Below are 26,895 nucleotides of genomic sequence, written 5' to 3' on the forward strand. Positions count from 1 at the left end.
ACAAAAGTGTTAACAACTATTTCAACATATGTCATCGCCACGCCCATCCGCACACGTGCGCTTCTACATAACACAATTATTCTGTTAGAGCATCTATTATATATTTCTATTATATTTTGATCATGTAAAATGAAAGTCATCTTATTTGCATTCTTGCTATAAATTGGAACATTTAATATCACCTTATTTTGCTTCTGAATTCATACAAATTTAATACTTACGTAGTTTGATATATGGATTAGGGTTTATATTTTCATGTAGGGTTTAGTTATGATTGGATAGGGTTTAGTTTCTCGAATATTGGGTTCACCATTGGGAAAGCATTACTTGTTTCTATTCTGTTTGGATATGGAATAGAACCCTTCTGAACTTTCATATCATGTGTTTTAATTTTGGGGATATAAAATTGACATATTACATAATATAATTTAATATAACATAACATAATATAATTAAATATTACGTTACATTATGTATTTTTTAGATTTTGATATATGAGTTTAGGGTTTATATTTGGGTTAGGGTTTAGTGATTAGATTTTAGAATTTAGTTTTTAGATGATATGGAATAAAACATAGATTATATGTGTATGGCTTTTTCTTCTTTCCAAAAACCACAAGGTCACTTACTTTATAAATTGTAACTGGCAACCTACTACACGAAAGAGCAGAACCAGATAGAATGTGTACAAAAAGTCTAACACTAAATTATGTCAAAATCAATGATAATTACTTAATTTCACATTAAAACATGGCTATCTCACCAATAAACCCTTTTTTTGGTAAAATGTTCGATATATTATACCAAATTTTTAACTTTTTTACAAAAAAAATCAAAGAAACTAATAACAGAACTGCAAAAATTAAATTTAAACACTAAGCAATATACAAAGACGGGAACTCGACTAAGGCAAAATATGAAGTCAAAGTAACAGAAGACAACGGAGCAAGCTCAGACCAAGGAGACGGGAACGAAGCGTGAAGGCCCAACGGTTGCCACGAGTCCGAGAGGAAAACACCCTCAAACCTTAGGTGCATGGTGCATGCATCTTCTTCCTAGAGACCCAAATAACACAAACTAGTCCAAAGAATCACAAGCATTGACTAACTCACCACATGGAACGAACTACAACCGGTGACATAAGGTTGCAACACCATCTTACGATTCCATTGTATGAGTGGAAAAACCCCTCCAAATCTGCCTTTTGTGACCGTATACACTTTTTTAACCGAAAGTCTATATAAAATAAAAAGACTGAATGAGTACACACCTCTGGAGCAGTTAACTTCGAGCGAGAACACGCAAATCAAGAGTCTAATTTTCAACATGTCACTAATAAAGACAATCACTACAACCCTCAACAGAGCAAATGTACTTGTAAGAAACACAAGGAGAAAAGACAGAGGCGTAGAAGGCCACACCCCCCAGTAACTTAGGTTTTGAAGTGGAGAGCTAAAACTAACCACAAAGCACCGTCATTGAAGACCCCCGTGAGGAGGGTCGAGGCCCATCCTCAGAAGACTCCACGCTACCCACCACCAGTGAAAAACGAAACCCTAGCTCGAGACCGGAGCAGAACAGCTCCAATCAGACCCCAAGAGAAACACATCCTCACAAAAGTTACACGCCACACTAAAGGAGGAGAGAACACCTCGGAGAGGCCGCTAATGTCTCATGTGCCACCTGTCATGAAGAGCTGAAACGAGATATGAAAATTTTACTAGACAGAGATCGCCATCAAAGAGGAGATAGGTGCGACGAGGCGAGCACTGTCCTCAAGCACCTTCCACAACACCGAGAGCGTCCTAAATCTACAACGGGAGCTCTAGATTTGAACCGGGCGAGGTCGACTCGTTAAGTTACCCTCCGCCACAAAGAACACTGACGACTGTAAAGGAGGACGCTGCGACCGTCGGAGTAAAGAAAAAATAAAACTGTCTATAAAATTTTTTAGAGAAAAGCAAGAAAATATCTCTGACGGCTTGTTTTGATCGTTAATATAAAGATTTTTTTTTTTGTTTTAAACTATATCATCTTTATATATTTTAAGATGGTATAGTTAAAAAAAACTCAGTTTTAAAAAGTATCTGATTTATACCATCTTTAAAAAATATTGTATTAGTTTAAGATGCTACCGTTTAAGAAATTAAACTATACCAATCTTTATACTTATCTTTTTAAAAAAGTTATTTTTTCTACGCTTTTAACCTTGGAATATTCTGCAAAACTACCCTACGATTTTGTTGGATTGGATCATAACAAAAAAAAAAATTGAGAAAAGAAGAACACTCAAGACAAAAAAAATCGTTTAAATGTACTTTGAGGTCCCAACAAAACAAAACTCTCCATCTTGTCAGTCACAACCTTTGAACTGCTCTCGAGATCTCTCTCTCTTACCTTTTTCGTGTTTCTGCTACACTTCTTTTGTTCTGAGATTCCAAGGTTCTTCTTCTACAAAAATTAAATAAATTATTCACTAATTAAATCCCATTTTGACAATTCTCTCCTCGAAACTCGCCTTCCCTTTTCTATATATATATCGTTTTAAATACTCAAAAACCAGATTACTAACTAGGAAGAGAGATAGCGATGGCGGCTTCAGCATCTGAACGTCCTCAATTCATATCGAGTAACGGTGGGAACAGAAGCTTCTCCAACGCTCCACTCATCGACAACTCTGATCCTAATCAGATTATTGTCCCCGAGGTTTGGCTTTTTATAATCCCTTAAAAAATATTAATCTCTAGATTTACGTCCCTTGAATAGTTTGTAGATTTTGCATGTGTTCTAATCTTCTAAAAATTCATAGGTGTTCGATTGATTTGTTATATCACTAGGTAACTGAGTTAATCCAAATTCAGTTACAGTTGTTTCGGAGTCAAGAAATATCCCTGTCCGAGTCAACAAAACCACACCAAATCTAGATTTGATATGTTTGATTAATAACTTTATTTGATTTTTTTTCTGAATATGTTTGCAGAAAAAGAGCTGGAAGAATTTCTTTGCATACTTAGGACCTGGGTTTCTTGTTTCAATCGCATATATTGATCCTGGAAACTGTAAGATCATCATCTTTTAATATCATTTTCAGTAATTATAGATTATTAATGCCTAAACTCTACAAATATCATTCTTGTGTGTTTGCAGTTGAGACTGATCTTCAAGCAGGAGCACAATACAAGTATGAGGTGGGTAACTCTTTTATAGTTTTAGATTTATTAAAAAAAAAAATGTATATATATATTGATTTCTTTGTATAAAAACAGTTACTTTGGATCATATTGGTGGCTTCTTGTGCCGCTTTGGTGATTCAATCTCTGGCTGCAAATCTTGGTGTTGTCACAGGTTTAACAAAAGTTTTACTCCTTGCTTCTAAGTTGTTACACATCAACTTTGCTAAATCCATTTGGCTTATATGATCATCACAGGAAAACATTTGGCTGAGCACTGTAGAGCTGAATACTCCAAAGTTCCAAACTTTTTGCTATGGGTTGTTGCAGAAATTGCAGTAGTTGCTTGTGACATTCCAGAAGGTACCAACTTTCTTTACTGTTGTTTCAAATAACGTTTCTCTAATCAAATATCTCTCGTTTCTACAGTTATTGGAACAGCTTTTGCTCTGAACATGCTCTTTAGCATACCTGTTTGGATTGGTGTTCTTCTCACAGGCTTAAGTACACTGATGCTTCTTGCACTTCAACAATACGGGGTATTCTTTTTTTTTTTTTTTTTTAATATCTTTAATCATTTTAATTTCACTGTGCTATGGTTGCTCAACTCTTATGTGGTGAGATATACAGGTGAGAAAGCTGGAGTTCTTGATTGCATTTCTGGTGTTCACAATTGCTCTATGCTTTGTCATTGAGCTACACTACTCAAAACCAGACCCAGGAGAAGTCCTACATGGTCTCTTTGTTCCACAACTCAAAGGAAATGGTGCAACTGGTCTTGCAATCTCTTTGCTTGGAGCCATGGTTATGCCGTAAGCTCACTCACTCTCTCTCTCTCTTCACCCATCTTCATAAAAACTTTCTTTATAACGACCTCTCCTTTTTTTTCCACAGGCACAACCTCTTCCTCCACTCTGCCTTGGTTCTCTCCAGGAAAATCCCACGTTCATCTACTGGGATCAAGGAGGCTTGCAGGTTTTACTTGATAGAAAGCGGATTGGCTCTAATGATAGCCTTTCTCATAAACGTCTCTGTGATATCAGTAAGTGGTGCTGTTTGCAATGCCCCTGACCTAACCCCCGAAGACCGTGCTAAATGTGAGGATTTGGACTTAAACAAGGCTTCGTTTCTGCTACGAGTAAGTTTCTTGCTTGCTTACTTGCCTTATGCTTTTGTTTCAGAACGTTAAAGCTTTTTTGTTGCATCTTCTGTTTTGAAACAGAACGTGGTGGGTAAATGGAGCTCAAAGCTATTCGCCATCGCGCTTCTTGCTTCAGGGCAGAGCTCAACTATAACTGGAACTTATGCTGGGCAATACGTGATGCAAGGGTTTCTTGATCTAAGACTCGAGCCATGGCTCAGAAACTTCTTAACTAGATGTTTAGCTATTATCCCTAGTCTCATAGTTGCTCTCATCGGTGGTTCTGCTGGAGCTGGAAAGTTAATCATCATTGCCTCGGTACACACAATCATATCCCATCTCTAATCATATACTCCTCTGTTTCATACTAATTGATTATATAGTACAAAATCTACTTTTTCTTAAAATAACACAAAAAATATAATATAATTTTAATTTCTTTAATTATAAGTGAAATAGTAAAATAGTTTTGATTATAAAGTTTTTGATACTTAAATATGTGAAAAGATCTTATATTATGAAACAAAATAAAATCACATAAACATTGTATTTATTGAAACAGAGAGATTATATGACTTACTATATACCTTATGGTCTGTATCATATCATTGACTTGTTAACTTTAAACAGATGATCTTATCCTTTGAGCTCCCATTTGCGCTAGTTCCTCTTCTCAAGTTCACTAGCTGCAAAACCAAGATGGGTTCACATGTAAACCATATGGCGGTATGTAACTACCCAACACATTTTTTACTTAACCAAAGAAAAGAAAAGATGGAAAACCGCCCATTATCTATTAACTTCATATGCTACTTTGTTGTCTAACAGATTACAACTTTGACTTGGGTCATTGGTGCTCTAATTATGGGGATAAACATATACTACATAGTAAGCAGTTTCACTAAGCTGCTCATCCATAGTCACATGAAGCTTGCCCTTGTCATCTTTTGTGGAATTCTTGGGTTCTCAGGCATTGCTATCTACTTGGCCTCCATAGCTTATCTTGTCTTCCGGAAAAACAGAAAAGCTAGTCCTCTTCTTGCTTCAACAAACTCACAAACAGTGGAGACACTTCCAAGACAAGACATTGTTGACATGCAGTTACATGGTAAAGCGGCTGCCTCAGATCTTGATTGAGTCTTATTCAATCATATCTTGAAAATTAGGATTCCAATAAAATTGGACTCAAACCAAGTCCACAAAGACCTCTTTTTAGTAGTTAAAATGTTTTTAGACGTTATAAGTGTTGGTTTTTGTCATCTTTTTTAAAAGGGATCAGATTCTCGTAGGTTTATATAATGAACAATGTTACAATAACATCGGATAATAGAATTATTGCGTTATCATATCATACACTATGAGTGATGCATATTATAGATTACAAAAATAGCAATCAGCTATATATTTATGTGTGATTAGGATTAAACAAATAACTTTGTTGAATCAAACGTATTACTTTAGAATAAAGCTTTTTTATGTGGGTGTATGGTCAGAGTGTATGGCCGTTTCCTGTTCTAGGATTCGATTATGACGTTTTGGTTCGAATCTTGAGGAAGAGGAAGATGCCCTTTCTCTTGCAAGCTCTTGACAGATTCGTAGAGAGATTGCTTGATGGGTTTAAACTCCAACCCTAAGTCTTTTATCTTTTGAGTAGTGAACTTGTAAGGCTTTGCCCTCGGATTCTTCTCGTCTGAACACCTAAAAGAATTTAAAAAACAACAATATGATAATCAATATACGAAATGTGGATAAGATTTCTTGTGTAACACTCTGAAGTAATAACGTATCAGTTATTGAACTAGCCAAAAGAGATACAAGTCGTCAAACTAGTGACCAAACTTTCCTGGGAGTAGGTGAAGAAAAACAGGTACACTTCCGTTTTTTTTTGTCAAATGGAGTTAGACCCGTAACAAGACTACACGTTTTAGTGTATAAACAGAAAGACAAAAACACAAACACAACGTGTATAAATATGATTTTTTTGTGATCTCTACGTCAGCATTAGGTAATACATGACATGGACATTGTGTGTGGCAAGTGACAAGTGCCAATACCAAACACCACTCATGTCCCTTTTATCCTATCTAATAATATTTATTGATTGTTAAAACAAAAACGTATCTATGTATCGATTAGACTGACAAGATCGTGTTGACTTTGATATAATTTTAGACCAAAGTGTTAAAAGAGACAAACGTTTTGACTTACTTGGTAGGAAGCGGATACTCCGGGAAGAATTTAGCAAGAATCTCAACAACCTCCCCACGGTGAAGCGCCGTCTCGGCGAGGATGTAACGGCCTGAGGCGGAAGGTGATTCGTAGACCATAACATGGCCTAGTGCAACGTCACGGACGTCCACGTACACCTGAGTCAGATTAGCGTAGGTCTTGGCTGAGCCGGTGAGGTACTTGAGGATATGGACTAGACTAGCGTTGACCGCTGACTGGAGCGGTGGTCCAAGAACTAAAACAGGATTTAGCACCACTAAGTCCACACCTTTGACCTTCGCCGTCTCCCATGCTGATTGTTCCGCCACCATCTTCCCGTAGCAATACCAATTCTACAAAGTACCAAAAAGGTTAAAATATATTGAAGTTTTCGTGCTAAACACGTAAACCTACTACAGCCACATGCTACTAGGTCACGTGGATTTTGGTCGGTGGGTTTTGATGAAAACTTCTAGCCAAAAATAGATAAATATATATACCTTTGTGTTCTTGCAGAAATCAAGATCACTCCAACAATTTTCGTCGACTATGGTTTGATGGTCACGGTTAGGGTTCATGTAAACCGCACCGATCGATGACGTAAACACAACACGCTTGACCTTGGCTTTAGCCGCTGCGTCGATCACGAACTTGGCTCCGTTCACCGCCGGCTCCAACATTGTCTCCTATTTAAATTAATTAATAAGACTTAAACTAAGAAGACATATACGGATCAATTGATTTTATGAAAATAGTTCACTAACGGGGTCATCGGTCATTGGAGAAGCGGTGTGGAAAACGCCATCACATCCATCGATCGTGGCGCATAGAGCTTCATAGTCGAGAAGATCAGCACTGTGAAGAGTGAGTCTTTCTTTTGCTCCTTGAAGCTCTCTGAGATGGTTGTTCTTGGGATCAGCTGGGTTCCGTACGGTTCCTCGTACGGTGTAGCCTCTCTCCAAAAGCAACTTAACGATCCAAGAAGCTATGTAGCCGCCGGCTCCGGTGACGCAGACGAGTTTCCCGTCGGCTGGCATTTTTTCTGTTGCTAAAGCAAAAGATCGATGGCTAAGAAGGTTAGAGAATGGTATGGGTTATAATGTGTCGTTACAGGGAGACTTTGTGATTTATTTATAGAGTGACTTCAAAACAAATGACGGTTTTGAGGTTATGACTTTGCCGTGTTTCACCTAACCATGGTCAAGAGTTGGTGAGTCTTCATAAGATAGTAGTATATTTTTGTAAAAGAACAAACCGAAAAAATTGAATATTTTCTTTTTGTAGCCCTGTGGGTCTGGTGAATGAAATATTACCGGGATCAATACTTTATTTTAATATATTTAAGAACACTACAGAAGTAGAATAGTTCGAACTTCAAAGTTGTAGGTGATAAGTGTAAATGCATTTAGAAAAAGACCAAACGTACGAAATCGTTAACTAAAGGTGTTGTGAAGCTGACTTTTTCCTCCTTTTTTCTTTTGCCAAATGGAAATCCTTATTGGTTAGCTTTAAAAACTTAGAAATACGAAATTGCTAAATATGTTTTTTTTTTTAAATTGCCAAAGAATTATTAAGTTTTTCTTTTTGGTAGCTGGCTAAATAATCCTATTAAGTTTATAATTCAGATATATGATGGAGTTCTGGCAGACATTGATAAGAAGTTAGCAATCGTATAAGATCTTCCCTAAAAGTCTAGGAACATTGCTTTTTAATTTTTAATTTGTTTCTCAATTGGTTAATTATCATTATCTTGTTTTACAAACCACAAGTGGTGGTAAGAGAGGTTGAGAATATTGACATTTGACTCTATTGAGCATCCGTATTTCACATTATTAACTAATTAATTTGATCCAGGCCTAGGATTCGAATCCTACACTATGCAATTTATTGCAGATTATAGAAAATTCAGATTTCAAGTTATGGAGAGAGCAGTTTATTAAACAATTATGCATACTACGGAAGAAAAGCTTACAAGTGATATTCAACATGGTGCAAATAAATCTGGTCAGACGTAGATCTTCATAGAATAACTCAGTTGATACATTTAAGCGTAAGTCTTCATAAATCATGTAATACTAGGTTAAGATCCACGCCTTGCGCGGGATGAACGTATCAAATGAGCGTTAAAAAAAATATAACTAATTTGACGTATCTTCGTGGAAAAGATTGGTAAATCTTCAGTAGTCAATAAAAAGTAAGTAGTACATCATTATTAGGTGTACAAGATGGGTGTCTAATTCAAACCGTGTCCCTTCCAAAGATTGTTGAATGTCACTAAACACAGGATTTCCGAGTGGGTTCCCTCAATACAGAAGTCAAAGTCGCACGTGGGAAATAACTTAACAACAGACAGAGAAACGTGGCTCACTACAGAATCCAAATTATTGCGCTTGAATATTACGTAACAAATGGGGGCCTCATAAAAATCATAATCCATTCATACAGAACCAAGAACATGTCCAATTCGGATTCTTCTTACATTTTAATTCAGACCCAAGAGTTCAATTTCAGATAGTAGTGAGTGTTCATCCTCTTCACTTATGATCCTAATTTTCAAAATTCAAAGCCTGGATCAAATAAGTATTAGTGATCATGAATTTCATACCAGTAACAAAACCAACCAGACAATTTTAAGGAATTTTTATTTGATATCAGAGAGCAACCTGACCATTTTCAACACCTAATCCATACAAAACACCAGCATATTTCTGCAAGGGACCAGCAAAGAAGTTCTCCTTAAGCTTTCTGAAAGTACAAGAGGTCAGCAAACTATCCGACCCAGCCTGGTGACAGATCCCAACTCTCTCCACCTCCAGCAACTCCGCCAGCTTGTTCAGACCACCGTGAAGGCTGTTACAGAACTTCATCAAGTGCTTAATATCGTACACCATCGGAAAATAAACATTGATCAGCTGGAAGAAGCCCGTCTGCGAATCGGGAAGGTCTTGGCATGTGAGAAGCTTCAGCAGGTATCCAAAATCGTATCCACTGTGAAACGTAACCCAATGCACGTTCTCGTTCAACACGATCCCTGAAGACATTAGCAGCTCCGCGAATCTGTTGGACTCGATCCCTTCTTGAGTGTTTTTCGCGAAGTCGATGCCTGATTGCTTAAGAAGGTCGATGGAATCCACGGCGAAGATGTCGGAATCGAGATCGAACTCTCGGAAGTTGAACTGCCAGATGCAGTACTTGTCGGTTCCACAGGTAGGGAGGTTACCTTGCTCGTTGGAGAAGGTGAGACCGAGCTGGATTATGCTGAGGATGTTGACGTTGAGCTTTAAGGTTTCGTAGTGGTAATCGGCGTTTGATTTGAATGTTCCGACGGGTCGCACGACGATTCCGGGAAACTCGGTGTCCATGGCGACGTAGGGGAAGTCGTCGACGACTTGTCGGATCAGATCCATCTCCTCGAGGAGGTTATCGTTCCAGACTTCGCGGATTTGAATCGAATCGTCTTTTAGAAACAGAGACATGTCTATGTGCTACGAATCTCGGTAGCATCTGGATACGACGGTGGAGATCCGAAACGTGGAACGGATCTAGAGGTAGACCCGATCCGGTTTCGTCAAATCTGCGAGAAATTCAACATGCGAATCAATTAATATGAAATTTAATTGCAACGAATCTGCATATTCGGTGGAATCGAACCTGGTAATCAAAGGAGAAGTATGTGGAAGAGGCGGGCGGCGATTGGTCGTGGCTAGGGTTTCAGAAGAAGATGTGGTGGTTTATCGAAAGGGGAAATGGAAGGAGATGAAGTGATGATTATTACATCATAATTTATACCATTTTTTTGGTCAGCCATAATTTAAACTTTTTAATTGTTTTCTGCTCTCTCTTTTTTTTTGTATAGACAAATTAAATAATTATGAAAACTAATAACTATTGGCAATAGTCTATTGCTATTAGATCTGGGACGCATCCGGATATCTGTCTCTATATTCTATTATTCGTGGATATCCTCTATATTCTATTATTCGCGGATATCCAGTTACAGATTCGGATCCACAAAAATAATTTTAAATAATTATTTTTTTTTTAAAAACTACTAAAATTTTAAAAATAATACTTAATTAAATATTTATACAAGATTTATAAATAAATATATATATATATATGTGTGTCTATAATATTGTAAAAACTAAAATATAATACTACAAATTAATTTATGTATAAATATTATTATATAAAATATAAATATTAATGAAATATAAAAATTTAATGTGTTTTAGAAAATGGAACCGAATATCCGAACCTAAAAATTAAGATATCCGGATTCGGTTTGGATTCGGTTTGAATGTTTCCTGTGGGACAAATTGATTTTAAATGTATCATTTTATATGATTTCATTAAACAGATTTCAGTTAAAATGAAACTTTTTTACTACAAATTCACATATTTTATTTTCGAAAAATATATTATTTGCAGTTTTTCATTTTTCAAATTTTAAACGTCGATAAATAAATAGAAAGAGTGGAATTTACAATTCAATTAATAATTTTAGTTTTATTCTATTTTATATATCATCCATTTTTTATTTTACATATAAATTTTTCCAAACTCTCTTGATTAAAGTCATATGATGCAACAAACACGTTTTTTTTTCTATTATCATTAGGGAAATTGGCATGTAACCATCAAACAAATTTACGTATAAATATCTTAATACACTGATATTCCGTGCACCTTTTATATAATAATATTAATTTGCCTTCTTATACAACCGGTGGTAAAATCTGTAAACAAACAAAAAACTAAATTAATAATATTAACCTAACAAACGTATATCCACTGTGTAACCACCAAAACCATAGCTTGTAGAACAAAAGTGTTTTTTTTTTGTACCATTACTGATCCACTGTGTAACCATCAAAACTATTTATAGAGTAGCTTTTTCTAGGAGATGCCCATCTGCAACGGTTCGCTTGGCAACTGACGGGAAGCTTCGCGCATCTGAAATATATGGCGTCGCCGACAACGTAAACGGTGCCGCTGCGAGGTGTGTTGATTATTTATTACGGATCAATGAAGAGACGGATAATGACTCGAGTTGTTTTTTTCTAAGGTCAGAGCCTTGGACATAACGGATTTTTCCAGCCACATCTGCGAGTTTATCAGTTATGATAACGAAACATATTATAAATTCAGATGCAATATGATAATATACCTGGGAGTTCTAGGTTTTTGTTCGCAATCACTTGAAAATTGTCAAACAGTCTAATTATGATTGGAGATTGATCTCAGGAGCACCCGTGATGACTTCATCAATAATAGTTGGTGAGATGAAACGAATGAGGAATAGATGATCAATTATCTTGTACATGCTTGAGCACCTAGCAACCTCAAAATGATCGACTTTCACAATGGAATCGGCTTTCAAAGATGACATGTAATGATTAGCACGTCCGGCAGGAATAAACCCATAAATCACGGAATCTACAAATAATATTATTTAACAAAGAATTAGGAAATCAATTAAAAATAATTATATTAAATACGTGTGATAAATCGAAGATTAACTTACCTTTTCATCAAGGAAGAGAACCGTGATTCCCATAAACTCATTGTCTTTCTTGAAGTTCAGGGAATCCCATAAGCGAGGAGATTAGGGCTATGCTCTGACTACTACGACCAACACGAAGAGACTCGAATGTTGAGTGATGGATGCCGGGAACGCCGGTTTGAGGAACTAGAGAGGTAGAGAGACATTTTTTAGAATATCGTTAAATCTAAGAGGAATCAATGAATTTTGTGGAGATGCAGATTTGGTTCATTAAAGATGAGAATCATATATATATAGTTTACAGAAAGGCTACAAATCAAGAACATTTAAGATCAAGCGATTTAAGATGGCAAGATGAAGAGTTCACCGGTGAAAAATAGGCTACGAACAAACACACAAAGCAACTTTGTAACTCAAACTTGTCTAAGATAATGATGAAAAAAAACCATAACTCATGTTAAACGAAGACATTTTACAATATGGAAAAACTATAATTGTTGTTTTTTTCATATAACGTGATCACTTAAAAATGAAACTCATAATACACTTGTAGGTCCGACCCATAAAGAAAACCGAATAAGCAAAGGTTTCCGACCTTCATATATATATATTACTTTCAGCCATCAATGTACAAAATATCTTTTAGTTTAATGGTATAAATGTTGATGTTTATATCTTAATAACCCGAGTTTGAGCCATATGCCTGATACTTTTTCACATTATTTAAAAGTGAGATCTACCTAAATGCTGACGTGTTGTTTTGGAAATGACTCAACTGTCTCATTATATTATAGATTGTTTCGGTCTTCTAGAGTATCAAAGAGATTGGCGGTGCAATAAGTTGGATTGGGAAACGAAAGTATTATGATTACGAAAGAGCAAATCAATGACGATACAACTTGTTAACAATGGGATTGTGCGGCTCGATAAAGAGTTACATTAAACAAAAAACTTATTTATTTAAAACAGAAACAATATTTTGTATTTTTCATCTTAAAATCTGATTTCATAAACGGTGGTTCATCTGATTTCGTACTACAAAGGTATGTGTACATCTATAAAAAACTACGGCTTCGAATGGTATAAGCAGTTCAAACAGGACAGATCAAGCAGATCATGCAGATCAAGCAGGACAAGTGCAGATCATGCAGATCAAGCATGACAAGTGCAGATCAAGTGGATCATGCAGGAGAGAACCAGATCAAATAATTTAGTATAACTTATGAATGACAAAATCAGTTCAAAACTATAGATCAGATATTAAAACAATAAAAATGACACTTAGATATCTAAACAAATATCTTAGATGTTATATGATCGGCCGAAATACTTGTAAATGTTTTTTAAGATACTTATACTTCTTTTATTTTCTTATATATAAAAATTAAAAATTATATGACAAAAAATAATAAGTAGAGAATGATAATTTTGTATTGTTAAAGTTGTAAATAAAAATATTGTATTCATAAAACTAGATAAATATATTTTTAAAGTTATGTGTTGCAACAAAGTTATTTATTAACCAAAAAAAAGCAGATCAACACCACCAAATGTTGGCGGGTGAGATCTGCATGCAGATCTTCTGCTTTTTCTACACAAAGACAGAAAATATTGAACTGCATGCAGATCTCCCGCTTGAACTGATTTTGCAAACAGAAAATGGTGAATGGTGAATGCAGTGCAGGAAAACTCCATGTGCAGGAGATCTGCACTTGTTCTGCTCCTATATTCGGACACTACATATATGCTCTAAAATATAAAAACTGTATTTTTTTTAATTTTAAATTGGATGTGCAGCAAAAGAAGTCGAATTGGGAAACGAAAGTTATGATTACCTGTCAAATCAATAAGAGTTTTAAATATGACTTGTTAATTAAATTTTTTTTTGACTTGTTAATACATAATTGATTTGCACTACTCCATAAAAAGTTTATCTGTGCAAGTAAGAGTTAACATTAAACAAAAAAAATTATCTATTTAAAACAGAAGAAGGAACATCAGAGGTGGAAGCAACCAAAAATAAAAATAAGATGAACCCTAACCACAAGATCGAAAGCGATAAACTTGCAGATTGGCTGGCTAAGAAAATTGTGGAAGAGATAGAAAAGCGGGCGAACGAAATGGCGAAGCAAAAGAATGAAGAGCTGAAGAAAGTAAGGAAAGAGAAGAATGAAGAGCTGAAGAAAGTAAGGAAAGAGCTTAAGCAAATAATTACGGATAAAGATAAAATGTTGAAGAAAGTGATGAAGGAGAAGAAGGAAGAGCTTGAGAAAGTAATAAATGACAATGATAAAATGCTGGAGGAGGAGCGTTGTGAGTTAGAACAGTTAGGGGAACTCGGCACTCATCACAAAAGAACGTCAAAGCACTTATGAGTTACAAGAAGCACACTCAGAATTGATTAGGGTAACTTATATATTCAAGATTTATTTTCATTAAAAAATATTTATTTTCATTTTCTTGAGTGCTGGTGATATAACTTCTGTTTATGTATTTGCAGGGATTCAGAGATTTATCAGGTGAAGGATCCGTGATCGGAGTAAAGAGGATGGGAGAAGTTGATGAAAAACCTTTTCTGAAAGTATGCGAACAGAGATTCAATGGCGAAAATGTCGGGCTGCAACATGCCATGCTTTGTTCAGAATGGCAGAAAAACATCAATGACTCAGCGTGGTACCCATTTAAACTAGTAGTAACTGGAGAAAAAATGAAGGTATCGTTATATCTCATGTACCTTTACAAGTACTCTCTGTACAGTTTTACAAGTTGTGACTTTGGTGAATGGTGTAGGAAGTTGTGGATGATGAAGATGAGAAACTTAAGAAAATGAGTGAAGAGTGGGGAGAAGATGTGAAGAACGCAGTGACGACAGCACTCGAGGAGCTTAACGATTTCAACCCAAGTGGTCGGTATTCTGTTCCAGCACTGTGGAATTTTGAACACGGGAGAAAAGCCACACTCAGTGAAGGTATTGCTCACATGACGCAGCAAATCAAAAATCTCAAACGCCAACGGACCTAAAATGTATGTGCCACAACTTTGCAAATGAACCTCTCTAGGTTTGACGGTATACACATATACATATAGTGATGCGTCAGTTTCGTTTTATGTTGATGATACTAAGATTAGTGTAACTTGTTACAGGAAGCAGGATGATCAGTGAAGGATGTTAAATAGGTTCTTAACGGGTTTTGGATTGATAAGCAAGGAGATACTTGTTTTGTAAGGGCTTGTTACTTTCTAGTCAGTGCTTCTCTAATTTTATTTTAAGCAATCTAAACCCGTTCGAATGTACTGTTTTGAAACTCTACTACATTCCTATTAGTATTAACTATTTTCTTCTCGTTGGTTTTGGTAACACGTTTTTCTTTTGTGTCTTATAAACTAAAACCATCGTTAGGGTAATTAACTTACGTGGCCTTTCTCAAATTCTCATGTTTTTTTCTTGTAAACAATTGCTATGGACGTCTAGAGAGCTGAGTAATCACAGTTAGGCACCCATTTATTTGTACAAAACAACAGTGGAAAATTGATAGACTCATCTCATATGCCTCAGTTCATCACTCAACAACTGCGCAACACACAAGGAACAAAGTTTACCAACCTGATGAGAATGCAGAGAAGAGTTTAGTTTCAATCACTAACTGTTAGCACGCTTTGGTTTAATTGTGTGGCTCAAAGAACAATATTGAGACGAACTTCAAGTTCTTTATATACTCCCTCCTTTTTTTTATAAATGACTTTGTATCATTTCACACAAATTTAGGTAACTAATACTCCCTCCGTTTTTTAATATAAGTCGTTTTAAAGCTATGCACGTAAATTAAGAAAATCATTAATTTCTTATATTTTCGAAACAAAAACATCATTAATTATTTACCTAACTACAATTCAACCAATAGAAAAATAGAATATATATTATCATTGGTCAGACAACATTAATTATTAATAAATGTTACATAGACAACTGAAAGCGACATATAATTTGGAACAAAAAAGTTTCTCTAAAACGATTTATATTAAAAAACGGAGGGAGTAAAATATATATTCTTACCTTTTATAATTATTTAAATTTAAGAAAATTAAAATTTCGAATTTTAAAAGAATTTAAGTAAAATTAAACTTATAAAACCCAAAAAATTCAAACCTTGAGAAATTTTAAAACTTATAAAAATTCAAGTAATTTGAATTTTTAACTAAACTTATAACTACATCCACTTTGAAATTTTTTATTTTCTTAAATTTTAGACAATTTATAAATATTCAAATTTATAAATTATTTGAATATTTATAAATTATTTGAATATTTTTAGTTTGAGAAAGTTTGAGATTTATTACTTGAACATGTAATACTTTTTAAAAAAAAAATACGTTTAAAAATCATTTTTCTGACTTATTTCAGTTTCTGATTTTATTTATTTTTTGCTAAAAACTGAGACTCCTCAATTTTAACTTATAAATGAATAGTTTGGTCACATCCTTAACTTGATGAACATGTAAACTAAATACGTTAGAAGTTTGAAATGTAATTAAATACCATTTTGAGGATTTTTATGCAATTTTCTCGTTAATTTTCTGGCATCACTTTTTTTTCTTGGCACAAATGTTATGATGCTTGCTTTGAGCTTTTTTTTTTTTTTTGACAAAAGACTTAATTTGCTTTTATGTGTTTAGAGTATTTTCAACAACATTCCATTTTAAAGGTGGTTGATAGAGTTTAACAGTGAATTGTTCTAATGACAATTTTAAAAAATATTTTCATTTTCATTTTGTATTTTTCATCTTAAAATATGATTTCATAAACGGTTGTTCATCTGATTTCATACTACAAAGATATGTATCTATAAACTTACATATATGCTCTAAAATATTTTTAAAAAATGTATTTTTTGAATTTTAAATTGGCTGTGCAGCAAAAGAAGTTGAATTGGGAAACGAAAGTTATGATTACGAAATGTCAAATCACTAACGATACGACTTGCTAATAATGAATTGAGCTGCTCGATAAAGAGCATGCAAGAGTTCATTAAACAAAAACTTATCTGCTTAAAGCAGAAAGACGGAACATCAGAGCAACCAAAAACAAAAATAAGATGGACGTTGATGAAGATACGAAGAGAATCGAGGAAGAGCTGAATGAAACTATGGTAGAAATAGAAAAGCTGAAGAAAGAATTGAAAGAAGAAATGAAGGAAATTAGGGAAGAGATAGAAAAGCTGAAGAAAGAATTGAAAGAAGAACTGAAGGAAACTAGGGAAGAGATAGAAAAACTGAAGAAAGAATTGAAAGAATTGAAAGAACGGAAAGAAGATCTCGAGAAGAAGATTGAAGAAAAGCTGAAGAAAATAAGGAAGGAGCATAATGAAGAGCTAAAGAATGTAATCACTGAGAAGAACGAAATGGTGAGGATAGTGATGAAGGACAATGATAAAAAACTTGAGGAGAAGCGTTGTGAGCTAGAAGAGTTAGAGGATACAAACTCGACACTCATCATAAAAGAACGTCAAAGCACTGGAGAGATACAAGAAGCATTCACAGAATTAATTAGGGTAATATATTTACGAGTTATTTTCATGTTCTTGAGTGCCGTACTGCTGTTGGTATAATTTATATGTGGGTGTCTCATGTAAGTCTGTTTATGGTATATGCATGCAGGGATTGAGAGATTTATCGTGTGAAGGATCTTTGATCAGAGTAAAGAGGATGGGACAAGTTGATGAAAAACTTTTTATGAAAGTATGCAAACAGAAATTCATTGACGAAAACGTTGAGGTGGAATACGCCATGCTTTGCTCAAAATGGCAGAATGCCCTCAACGACTCAGCATGGCACCCATTTAAACGAGTGGGGACTGGAGAAAATATGAAGGTTTCGTTATGTCTAATGCTCTTTTCTGTACCAGTACTCTCTATATTGTTTTACATGTGGTGATTCTGGTGAATGGTGTGGTGTGGTGTAGGAAGTTGTGGATGATGAAGACGAGAAACTTAAGAGTTTGAGAGAAGAGTGGGGAGAAGATGTGAAGAACGCGGTGAAGACAGCTCTCGAGGAGATGAACGAGTTCAACCCAAGTGGCAGGTATTCAGTTCCTGTACTGTGGAATTTTGAACATGGGAGAAAAGCCACACTCAAAGAAGGTATTTCTCACATGACTCAGCAGATCAAAAATCTCAAACGTAAACGAACCTAAAAGGTATGTGCCATAGCTTTTCAAATTAATCTAATTAACCTAGGTTTAAGGCTATACACATTAATATATGAATGCGTCAGTTTCATTCTATGTTTTTAGCTTTGCATAAAATGGTTTTGTAAAAATATAAACTAAATGATGATACTAAGCGCTCGTGTTCTTGTGTTACAGGGAGCAGGATGATCAATGATGGATGTAAGATTGGTTATTAACTATCTTTTGTAACTGATAAGTAAGCAGCTATGTGTTGTTTTTTTAAAGGCTTGTTATTTGCTTCTCGGTATTTCTCATTTTGCATTTTAAGCAATCTAAACCCCTGGAATGTACTCTTTTGAAACTTTGCTACATTCCTACTAATATTAACTGTTTTCTTATCCTTCTCCAGCTCTTTGGTTTGGTGACATGTTTATCTTTGTGTCTTGTAAAAAAACCAACGTTAGGGTGAATACTTGGATACAATCAATCACTCACCGGTGTAAAGCACACCAAGCATCTCATAGTTAGACTCATTTTCATATCTAAGCAACAGTGGAAAATTGATAGACTCATTCTTGTATCCAGGCCTCACATCACTCAAGAACTGCAGCACATAAAAATTAAGCAACAAAAGTTTCCCAACCTGATGAGAATGCAGAGAAGAGTTTAGTTGCAATCATAATTTTCCAATCTAACAGTCGAACCAATAATGGCATCACATTTTTCTTTGGCACAACTGGTAGCATTAGCACGCTTGCTTTAATTGGGTTGCTCTGGGATGAGTTTCAAATTTCTTATACAACTTTTTAATGTTTAGTCCGAATTCACTTTTCTAAGTTTTCATCAAGTATAACATAATATACCAATATCTTTTCTTTAAAATATTTGGACGGGCCATATACATAACACGGTGGTTAATATGATTTCATATAAAAATACGTATATACACAGATATCCCCTATATATTAAAAGAGAAGCATTACAACATATTTTGTAGCCACATGTCATCACCACAATCATTCTTAGAATCCTTAGAAAAATATGTTGATCCATAGAAATATATAATAAGCTTTTTATTAAACTAACCATAAATTAATCATAAATGTTCTTCATTGTTTCCTTAAATAAAAATTACGGAATTACCTAATATGACTAAAGTATATATGATAATTAATGATTTTGAATAATAAAGATTTGATAAAATTTAGTCTATTTTCTATCATTTTTTAAAATTTTAACTTATTAAATTAAAATTAAACAACTACATTAATTATATAATAAAAAATTTAGATTTTTTCATATATTTTATATTTTGAATTTTTAAAAAATGAATACAAATGACTAAAGTTGTTAAAAAATATCACATTGAAAGTTTTGTGATCCTTGGTTTAAAATTTATGTTATAACAAGAAACAAATGATTACGAAATTAAGTAAGTAGGAAATCTCATTTAATAAATATTATATATGTATATTAATATTAATATTTTTCAAAAATAAATTATATACCATATAAAATACATATTTATTTTAATTTCGAATTTGTTTTGAATTTTTTTGATAAACATTTTGAACAATTATATATAACTTAATATTAAGATTTTAAATTTTGTATTGAATGTTCTTAAACTTGTAAATTACTAAAACTATTAAACATCCCACAATTTTTTTATTGTTATCATTGATTTAAAATTTTTGTTATAACGAAATACAAATGATAAAAATAATATGAGTATAAAATATTTTTTAACAGATGTCAATATTAAAAATGTACTATATATCTTAACATCATTTAAACTTAATTTTATACCATATAAAATAGAAAAATAATATTTGTCTGGATTAATAAAATTTATTTAATTATTTGTACCAATTTAATTATATACGTAATAGTTACTAAATTTTTAATTATTTAATATATATTTATTTATTTCATAATATGTAAAAAATATATAACACTTAAAAATAATTTTTATATAATATTCATTCCGCGCAAGGCGCGGATCTTAACCTAGTATATATATATATCATTAGAAGGACCAACAGAAGCGCTGAATTGAACGTTTTTCTTTTGGCCGAATCAAACATCGAGTCAATTATGCTAACCAAACAACTTAAGAAACAGAAGGGAAAAGAAGACAAAATAAGACTCAACGACTACAGTGAAGTGAGCCAGCTATATTTTTTAAAAAGAAATTAGAAAACAAAGAAAATAATTACGAAAATATGGAATATAGTTGACCAATTCATGCTAGCCACGATTAGTGAGGGACAAAATTATTTGGACCGGACTTTTTGATAATTTTACTCGACCCTACAACATTTCTATTTAGTCTCTTCTCTCTTTTACACTTTGATACATCCCCTTCAAAGTCATATCATATTCTTTTACATATACGCAACCAAAATAACTAGTCCTAATTTATTGTCACTAAGGATGTCATTAACAAACACACTGACACACACATTATATATATACTATTGTCAAAGATATAGTAAGACTCGATTAATTATAGATTTTGCATAGAAAAGTAAGTTAATTAATCAGAATTACCACAAAAGAGAGGAAGTAAATACTTTTTTTTTTGTCACAGAGAGGAAGTAAATACATGATTAAGGAATCCGGTTAGTACTAAAAGTTGATCCAATAAAACAAGACGCTACTATTATTATATCTGTAAAACCTGCGATGTGACGTCGGGCTTTAGAACAAACAGTCGCTTCACCATCTTCGAACGGTCCTGATTAGTTCCTCCACTCTCAACAATCCAACACCACCACACACATTGACACACAGTTTTTTTTTATTTTTTTTTATTTCTATAATTTTATATAATAATTCACCACATCTATTCGATGACGCAATGTGATGAAACATTAAGGGGATGGACGAAATTTAATTGGTAATCTTAGTCCTATGAGGTATAAATTCTTCGAATGTATAGACCTTTAGTTGTGCATATATAATATTCTCAATCAAATCGAGGCCATTCATTTCCTTAGTTTATAACACTTAACAAATAGTGTGTTCTGTACAGTTAGGCACAATTAAGAAAATTACATACTTGGGAATAAGTTATGAAAGCGAATAAAGGTCTACAAACAGATTCTTTGGAGAAAAAATATCAAATAGAATATGAAACGAAAAGTTTTATAATAATCACAAAACATGAACTGTAAACTGATTATAAGAAGAGAAATTCTCTAAGAACTAAAAAATTTTTTGTCACAAAAATAGATCTTAAAAATAAAAATGACCAAAATAGACTTAAATGTTTTATCAAAAAAAAAATACACTTATACCCATAGAATTAATTAATCTAGACATTAGGGTTTAGAGTTATAGGGTGAAATTTAAAGTTTAGGATTTAAAGTCTACGGTTTATGGTTTAAAGTTGATGAGTGGGGTTTTGGGGATAGGATTTCAAATTTTTTAAAATAAAATAAAATTAAGATTTTCAAAATAAAAAAAATATTGTTTTGGTCATTTTAGTTTTTAAGGTCTATTTTTATGACAAAAAATTAAAAAATGTATATTTGATAGAATTGCCCTTTTAAGAATACCGAAAAATCTCAGGTATATCTTTAATTTGACATGTAAACATGATTGAATCTTGTTTTATTTGTAGGTAATAAACCGCAGATGTACGTGACTTATTTTGGTGTCGTATTTTGTAAAGTCATTAATAGTTGGGTTTGTAACTCTACACACTTGCGTTAGTATATTTCTATCAATTAGTTTTACCCAAGAAAATGTCACACTCTCAACAGTATGTAGCATGACAGAGTTCAATTAACTAAAATATGAATGGTAGGAACTTTTGCTGTTCCACTTATTTTCATGCAGTATAATAAAATAATTTTATTTCCTTAACTTTTTAGTTTGTTAAAGTAAAATAAGTAAAGTTTTAAATACTTTTATTTTTTTACTTCTGAAACCAACAAGTTCCTAGACCCTTTCAACTAGTATATTATTATTATTAGAACTAGATATTTTATCTGTTTTGATTTGATTTGTTATTCATTTCGATTCAATCAGAAAAAATTAGGATATTCGGAAGAAAATAAATTAAAAATTGATATTTGCTAAAAACGAAACAAATCATAAATAATAAATTTTATAGAGTCTGATATCCATTACACTCTATTAAATATAGAATTTTAAATATATAATTTATATAATTGTTATTTTAACACATAGTTTTATTATTTTATTTGTAAAATTACTTATAAAAGTAATAAACTAAGACAAAAATATAAAATCTTTATAAATCTAAAAAAATTCTAAAATCTTATATTTAGACAAAATTTGAAATTTTTTAAAAATTTGTGCAACATATAATTTAACTAATATTTATTTTTATTTCATATTATGTAAAACAATATTTTAAAAAAAAAATATTGTATATTTTTCAAGATTTATTTATATTGAACAAAGTAGATAAAATATCCGTAAATATCCATGAATATTCGCAAATATCTGTAAATCTTTTGAATATCTGCAAAAACTAAATATCCGTATTTTTTTAAATTAAAACAGATCAGAATTAGATATATGCAAAACAAGAAACAAATCATAAAGACTAAAAATTATGGTAGTATTCGGTATGTGGTCACCCTTATTATTATTATTATTATTATTATTATTATTATTATTATTATTCATATTTTTTGTCAACAACATATATCTTACAAAGTGATATATTTTACTGCTAAAGACAAAATTTTTGGAAAGATATATAAAATATCTATTGCGACTTTAAAATCACCATAAAATCAATGAAAGAAAACAGTCATTGTTTATATTTATATGTATGTAAGACCTTCTTCAATAGTTTACTCTAGTTTTTATTCTAAAATAGAGTAAATCTATAATAGAGTTTGCTCCAAAGGTACTCTATTTTAGAGTAGAAAATAGAGTGATGAAAAAAAAAACAAATTACTCTATGTTTAGAGTAAACTTATTTTTCATTCTATTATAGAGTGATAAATAGAGTACCAATCAAATATTTTTACTATAAACTCTATTTTGAAGCGAAAAATAGAATGAAGTTGGAAATGCCCTAATAATGTATTAGAGATTAACCCGAAATGATTACCAATACACAAAAGAGTCGACCGTGACTAGGATCAAGAACCATCGCTTTTATCATCATTCTCTTTGCTAAACAACTCACAACCACACACAAACACCCAAGTATTCGATTTCTCGTGGAAAAGAACAAATTAAGCAAATAATGCATGTTGCGAGAGAGAAAGAGATCCCACAATGATTCCTTCATGCTAAAAGCTTCTTTAGCGTACACTACGATACATTATCATGTAAGTAGAAATATAAAAAGATGATATACACAACGCATTCTCATAAAGAAAAGCAACATTTCATGTTATACAGACAGTCTTTCTTACGACACATGGATTAAAATTGAGGATTACCAACCCACTCACTCTCTACTCACTCAAAACCAAATACTCACTCTGTTTAAAATATATAGTCCCTCTGTTTTTCAAAGTAGGATTTTCAAGATTTATTTTTTGTTCCAAAATGATAGATTTTCTAAAATTTTAAGGTACTTTTAGTAGTTAATATTGAAAAGTTGTATACTTTTAAGAAACATTAATTGAAAATATTTGAATTGTTTAAATACTATTGATTGATATTTATTGAGAATATATAGTAAAATAAATGATAAATTTAATTGTAAATATTTATTATATTCTTAATATGCGTAAATACTCTAGAAAATTCTTCTTTCGAGAACGGATAGAGTATGTTTTAAGCAAATACACAACTATTAAAAATATATTTTTATCCAAAAAATACCACTAAAACATATTAAAATTTATTCAACTAGATATAAAATAAACTCCATATAAATTTTACTGATCACACGGTTTTTAGTAAAATTATAATTATCTAAAATATGAAAACATTTTACGTATTAAACAAACACAAACTCTATTAAACATCTTACATTTCTAAATGGAGGTATAGTATCATTCTTGTATGTAGGATCCTACACTCAGAAGTCAACTCTCAAACATCTTCTCCTATAAATACCCTACACATCCTCTTCATCTATCCACAACACAACAATCACAAAACATATATATATCCTTAAAGATCCCATCTCTCTCCCTGCAATGGACCACGAGGAGATTCCATCAATGCCCTCAACGCCGGCGACAACACCGGGAACTCCAGGAGCACCGCTCTTTGGAGGTTTCGATGGGAAGAGGAGTGGACATAATGGTAGATACACACCAAAGTCACTTCTGAAAAGCTGCAAATGTTTCAGTGTTGACAATGAGTGGGCTCTTGAAGATGGAAGACTCCCTCCAGTCTCTTGCGCTCTACCTCCTCCTAACGTCTCCCTCTACCGTAAGGTACACACGTACATACAAACTTAACTTGTTACCCCTCCATATATAAGCACATAGCTAAAGATCAGTTTGTGTACAGTTGGGAGCAGAGTTTGTTGGGACACTGATACTGATATTCGCCGGAACAGCCACGGCGATTGTGAATCAGAAGACAGATGGAGCTGTGACGCTTATCGGATGTGCCGCCTCGGCTGGTCTGGCAGTTATGATCGTTATATTGTCCACCGGTCACATCTCCGGGGCACATCTCAATCCGGCTGTCACCATTTCATTTGCTGCTCTTAAACACTTCCCATGGAAACACGTCAGTTACTTTAATTTTATTTCTTGTATACATTTTTGGACGTTACTGAGACGCCCACATGAATTATAGACATGCACATGCACCTTCTATTAAACTAAAGATAATTTCGAGTGACTTTTAATGGAAATTATTGATTAGTGTCTAAATAATTCATTGTGTAAAAAAAATATCAGGTGCCGGTCTATATAGGAGCGCAGGTGCTGGCCTCGGTGTGTGCGGCGTTTGCACTGAAAGCAGTGTTTGAACCAACGATGAGCGGTGGCGTGACGGTGCCAACCGTGGCTCTCAGCCAAGCTTTCGCTTTGGAGTTCATTATCAGCTTCAACCTTATGTTTGTTGTCACTGCTGTCGCCACCGACACTAGAGCTGTAAGTTAATTAACACAACAATAACTTTAAAAAACATTTCAAACACATGTTTGTTTGTTTCTGAAAATATTCACAAAATTACAGGTGGGAGAGTTGGCGGGAATAGCGGTAGGAGCAACGGTCATGCTTAACATACTCATAGCTGGGTAAATATTACTCCAAGTTCTTAAATATAAGGTGTTTTAGATAGAAGCAAGCATATGAAAAAGGCTACTTTTCTTTTAAAATATTTTCTTAAAAACTATTTAATTGATTACAAAATAGATTGTAAAATATGAAGTAAAATTTACTTAAAAACATGAGACTATCTCATATCCTAATATAAAAATTTAAACATTCTACATTTCAGAACGGAAAGGAAAGAGTACATTGAATAGATCTAAATCACTATTGTCTCTTCTTGAATCTTATATATATTTTTATGTTTTGTTGATTATGATTAACAGACCTGCAACTTCTGCTTCGATGAACCCTGTAAGAACACTAGGTCCAGCCATTGCAGCTAACAATTACAGAGCCATTTGGGTTTACCTTACTGCACCAATTCTTGGAGCGTTAATAGGAGCAGGAACGTACACGGTCGTGAAGCTCCCAGAGGAAGACGAAGAACATAAAGAAAAGAGGAGCTTCAGAAGATGATGGATGATAAAAAAACTTCAAATACATTCGCTATGTTGCTCTGTTTCTGTCACATATGTTTATAATATAAGCTCTTAAGCCGACGATATCAGTATAAAATTGTGAATGTTTTTCTCCAAAAGGTCTCATACAGATTTAACTAAAAAGAAAACATAGTAAGTAGCTGGCTTCTTCTGGAAAACTATTGAGTTTCCAAAACATTTTCTATAATAGAGATAGAAAATGAAAATTGAAAAACCCGTTTGAGAGTTTAGAAAAAATATGTGGTTTAAGGAACCAATATACGCAACCTCAAACGTAAAACAAACAGCATACAAAATCGGCGTTAGGCCTGGGCATATTATCCAAAATCCGAAAACCGAACCGTAAAAATCAGGACCGAAACCGGATCAAAAATTACAAAAATCCGAACGGTTCTTATATTTCTAAATCCGAAAAACCAAAACCGAACCGGGACCGAACGGGTAATATTTTGAATATATTGAATTTTTTATTATTTTAAATTTTAATATATATAAAATATAATTTATAAGTAAAAAAAATCTAAAAAAAATACCCGAATAACCCGGATATATTTTTGGTATTATCCGTGTTTAGCTCGGGTTTTCGGGGTTTTTTGGTTTTTAGGTTTTAAACCCGAACCAAACCCGAATTATTTGTAATACGGTTCCATTTTGGGTTTTATAAAAAAACAGAAACCCGACCCGAACCCGACAGTATCCGAACCGAACCGATCCGAAAAAAGTCCGGTTCCTAAACAGTTCCTAAACATCACAATCCGAATAACCTAAAAACCGAATAAACCGAACCGATCCGAACCGATAACCCGAATTCCCAGCACTAATCGGCGTAGTGAAAATTCTATTTAATCAGGCTGAGGTTGGTTATGGAGATTGAGAATTGAGCAAATAACTCAATTTGGGCAGTGTAACTCTGACCGAATGGAGTCATGACCTAGTTGTGAATCACCACTAGCACCAAACTCAAACAATCTTCCCTCTCGAGTGAAC

The 26,895-nt window shown here is 33.3% G+C and overlaps 7 protein-coding genes across 8 annotated transcripts; 5 read left to right on the forward strand and 2 right to left on the reverse strand.

Moving 5' to 3' along the window:
• The first annotated feature begins 2,312 nt into the window (after positions 1–2,312).
• On the forward strand, positions 2,313–5,662 carry LOC106429708 (metal transporter Nramp1). 2 transcript variants are annotated; one of them, XM_048755812.1, is made up of 12 exons: positions 2,313–2,442; positions 2,576–2,706; positions 2,981–3,059; positions 3,148–3,188; positions 3,267–3,345; positions 3,429–3,533; positions 3,600–3,709; positions 3,801–3,982; positions 4,065–4,308; positions 4,393–4,629; positions 4,942–5,037; positions 5,140–5,662. In XM_048755812.1, exons 1-12 carry the CDS (start codon positions 2,313–2,315, stop codon positions 5,446–5,448), a joined length of 1,743 nt encoding a protein of 580 aa, XP_048611769.1. In that variant the 3' UTR covers positions 5,449–5,662. The 2 variants fall into 2 exon arrangements, with proteins under 2 accessions (XP_048611769.1, XP_022559219.2); XM_022703498.2 differs by having other exon boundaries at positions 2,342–2,706.
• Positions 5,573–7,624, reverse strand: LOC106429710 (cinnamoyl-CoA reductase 2). Its single transcript, NM_001315585.1, has 4 exons — positions 7,284–7,624; positions 7,020–7,205; positions 6,520–6,872; positions 5,573–6,009 (listed from the first exon to the last, which is right to left on the reverse strand). Exons 1-4 carry the CDS (start codon positions 7,554–7,556, stop codon positions 5,826–5,828), a joined length of 996 nt encoding a protein of 331 aa, NP_001302514.1. The 5' UTR covers positions 7,557–7,624; the 3' UTR covers positions 5,573–5,825.
• Positions 7,625–9,144: 1,520 nt separating this feature from the next.
• On the reverse strand, positions 9,145–10,377 carry LOC106429712 (probable CCR4-associated factor 1 homolog 6). The gene is made up of 2 exons (XM_013870463.3): positions 10,171–10,377; positions 9,145–10,093 (listed from the first exon to the last, which is right to left on the reverse strand). The coding sequence occupies exon 2, from the start codon at positions 9,993–9,995 to the stop codon at positions 9,171–9,173; it is 825 nt and encodes a 274-aa protein (XP_013725917.2). The 5' UTR covers positions 9,996–10,093; positions 10,171–10,377; the 3' UTR covers positions 9,145–9,170.
• A 4,136-nt stretch (positions 10,378–14,513) lies between these two features.
• Positions 14,514–15,926, forward strand: LOC125586037 (factor of DNA methylation 5-like). The gene is made up of 2 exons (XM_048755821.1): positions 14,514–14,738; positions 14,816–15,926. Exons 1-2 carry the CDS (start codon positions 14,514–14,516, stop codon positions 15,044–15,046), a joined length of 456 nt encoding a protein of 151 aa, XP_048611778.1. The 3' UTR covers positions 15,047–15,926.
• Positions 15,927–17,118: 1,192 nt separating this feature from the next.
• Positions 17,119–17,631, forward strand: LOC125584276 (uncharacterized protein PF3D7_1120000-like). Its single transcript, XM_048752514.1, has one exon. It carries the CDS (start codon positions 17,119–17,121, stop codon positions 17,629–17,631), a length of 513 nt encoding a protein of 170 aa, XP_048608471.1.
• Positions 17,632–17,655: 24 nt separating this feature from the next.
• LOC106429676 (factor of DNA methylation 5-like) lies at positions 17,656–18,605 on the forward strand. Its single transcript, XM_022695949.2, has 2 exons — positions 17,656–17,893; positions 17,985–18,605. Exons 1-2 carry the CDS (start codon positions 17,675–17,677, stop codon positions 18,213–18,215), a joined length of 450 nt encoding a protein of 149 aa, XP_022551670.2. The 5' UTR covers positions 17,656–17,674; the 3' UTR covers positions 18,216–18,605.
• A 5,656-nt stretch (positions 18,606–24,261) lies between these two features.
• On the forward strand, positions 24,262–26,006 carry LOC106429690 (aquaporin NIP6-1). Its single transcript, XM_013870435.3, has 5 exons — positions 24,262–24,577; positions 24,654–24,878; positions 25,052–25,246; positions 25,331–25,392; positions 25,693–26,006. Exons 1-5 carry the CDS (start codon positions 24,335–24,337, stop codon positions 25,883–25,885), a joined length of 918 nt encoding a protein of 305 aa, XP_013725889.1. The 5' UTR covers positions 24,262–24,334; the 3' UTR covers positions 25,886–26,006.
• The last annotated feature ends 889 nt before the right edge of the window (positions 26,007–26,895 follow it).

Source organism: Brassica napus, chromosome A2, assembly GCF_020379485.1.
Source record: "Brassica napus cultivar Da-Ae chromosome A2, Da-Ae, whole genome shotgun sequence".
Classification (NCBI taxonomy): domain Eukaryota; kingdom Viridiplantae; phylum Streptophyta; class Magnoliopsida; order Brassicales; family Brassicaceae; genus Brassica; species Brassica napus.

Excerpts from the sequence above, each read along its gene's own strand:
- LOC106429690 (XM_013870435.3), top strand. The coding sequence starts at position 24,335 with ATGGACCACGAGGAGATTCCATCAATGCCCTCAACGCCGGCGACAACA. Across the intron at positions 24,578-24,653 it reads ACGTCTCCCTCTACCGTAAG|TTGGGAGCAGAGTTTGTTGG; the intron begins GTACACACGTAC and ends GTTTGTGTACAG. Across the intron at positions 25,393-25,692 it reads CTTAACATACTCATAGCTGG|ACCTGCAACTTCTGCTTCGA; the intron begins GTAAATATTACT and ends TATGATTAACAG.
- LOC106429712 (XM_013870463.3), bottom strand. The coding sequence starts at position 9,995 with ATGTCTCTGTTTCTAAAAGACGATTCGATTCAAATCCGCGAAGTCTGG.
- LOC125584276 (XM_048752514.1), top strand. The coding sequence starts at position 17,119 with ATGGACGTTGATGAAGATACGAAGAGAATCGAGGAAGAGCTGAATGAA.
- LOC106429676 (XM_022695949.2), top strand. The coding sequence starts at position 17,675 with ATGCAGGGATTGAGAGATTTATCGTGTGAAGGATCTTTGATCAGAGTA. Across the intron at positions 17,894-17,984 it reads GGACTGGAGAAAATATGAAG|GAAGTTGTGGATGATGAAGA; the intron begins GTTTCGTTATGT and ends GGTGTGGTGTAG.
- LOC106429708 (XM_048755812.1), top strand. The coding sequence starts at position 2,313 with ATGTACTTTGAGGTCCCAACAAAACAAAACTCTCCATCTTGTCAGTCA. Across the intron at positions 2,707-2,980 it reads ATCAGATTATTGTCCCCGAG|AAAAAGAGCTGGAAGAATTT; the intron begins GTTTGGCTTTTT and ends ATATGTTTGCAG. Across the intron at positions 4,630-4,941 it reads AGTTAATCATCATTGCCTCG|ATGATCTTATCCTTTGAGCT; the intron begins GTACACACAATC and ends AACTTTAAACAG.
- LOC125586037 (XM_048755821.1), top strand. The coding sequence starts at position 14,514 with ATGTATTTGCAGGGATTCAGAGATTTATCAGGTGAAGGATCCGTGATC. Across the intron at positions 14,739-14,815 it reads TAACTGGAGAAAAAATGAAG|GAAGTTGTGGATGATGAAGA; the intron begins GTATCGTTATAT and ends TGAATGGTGTAG.
- LOC106429710 (NM_001315585.1), bottom strand. The coding sequence starts at position 7,556 with ATGCCAGCCGACGGGAAACTCGTCTGCGTCACCGGAGCCGGCGGCTAC. Across the intron at positions 7,206-7,283 it reads CTCCAATGACCGATGACCCC|GAGACAATGTTGGAGCCGGC; the intron begins GTTAGTGAACTA and ends TAATTTAAATAG. Across the intron at positions 6,873-7,019 it reads ATTTCTGCAAGAACACAAAG|AATTGGTATTGCTACGGGAA; the intron begins GTATATATATTT and ends GGTACTTTGTAG.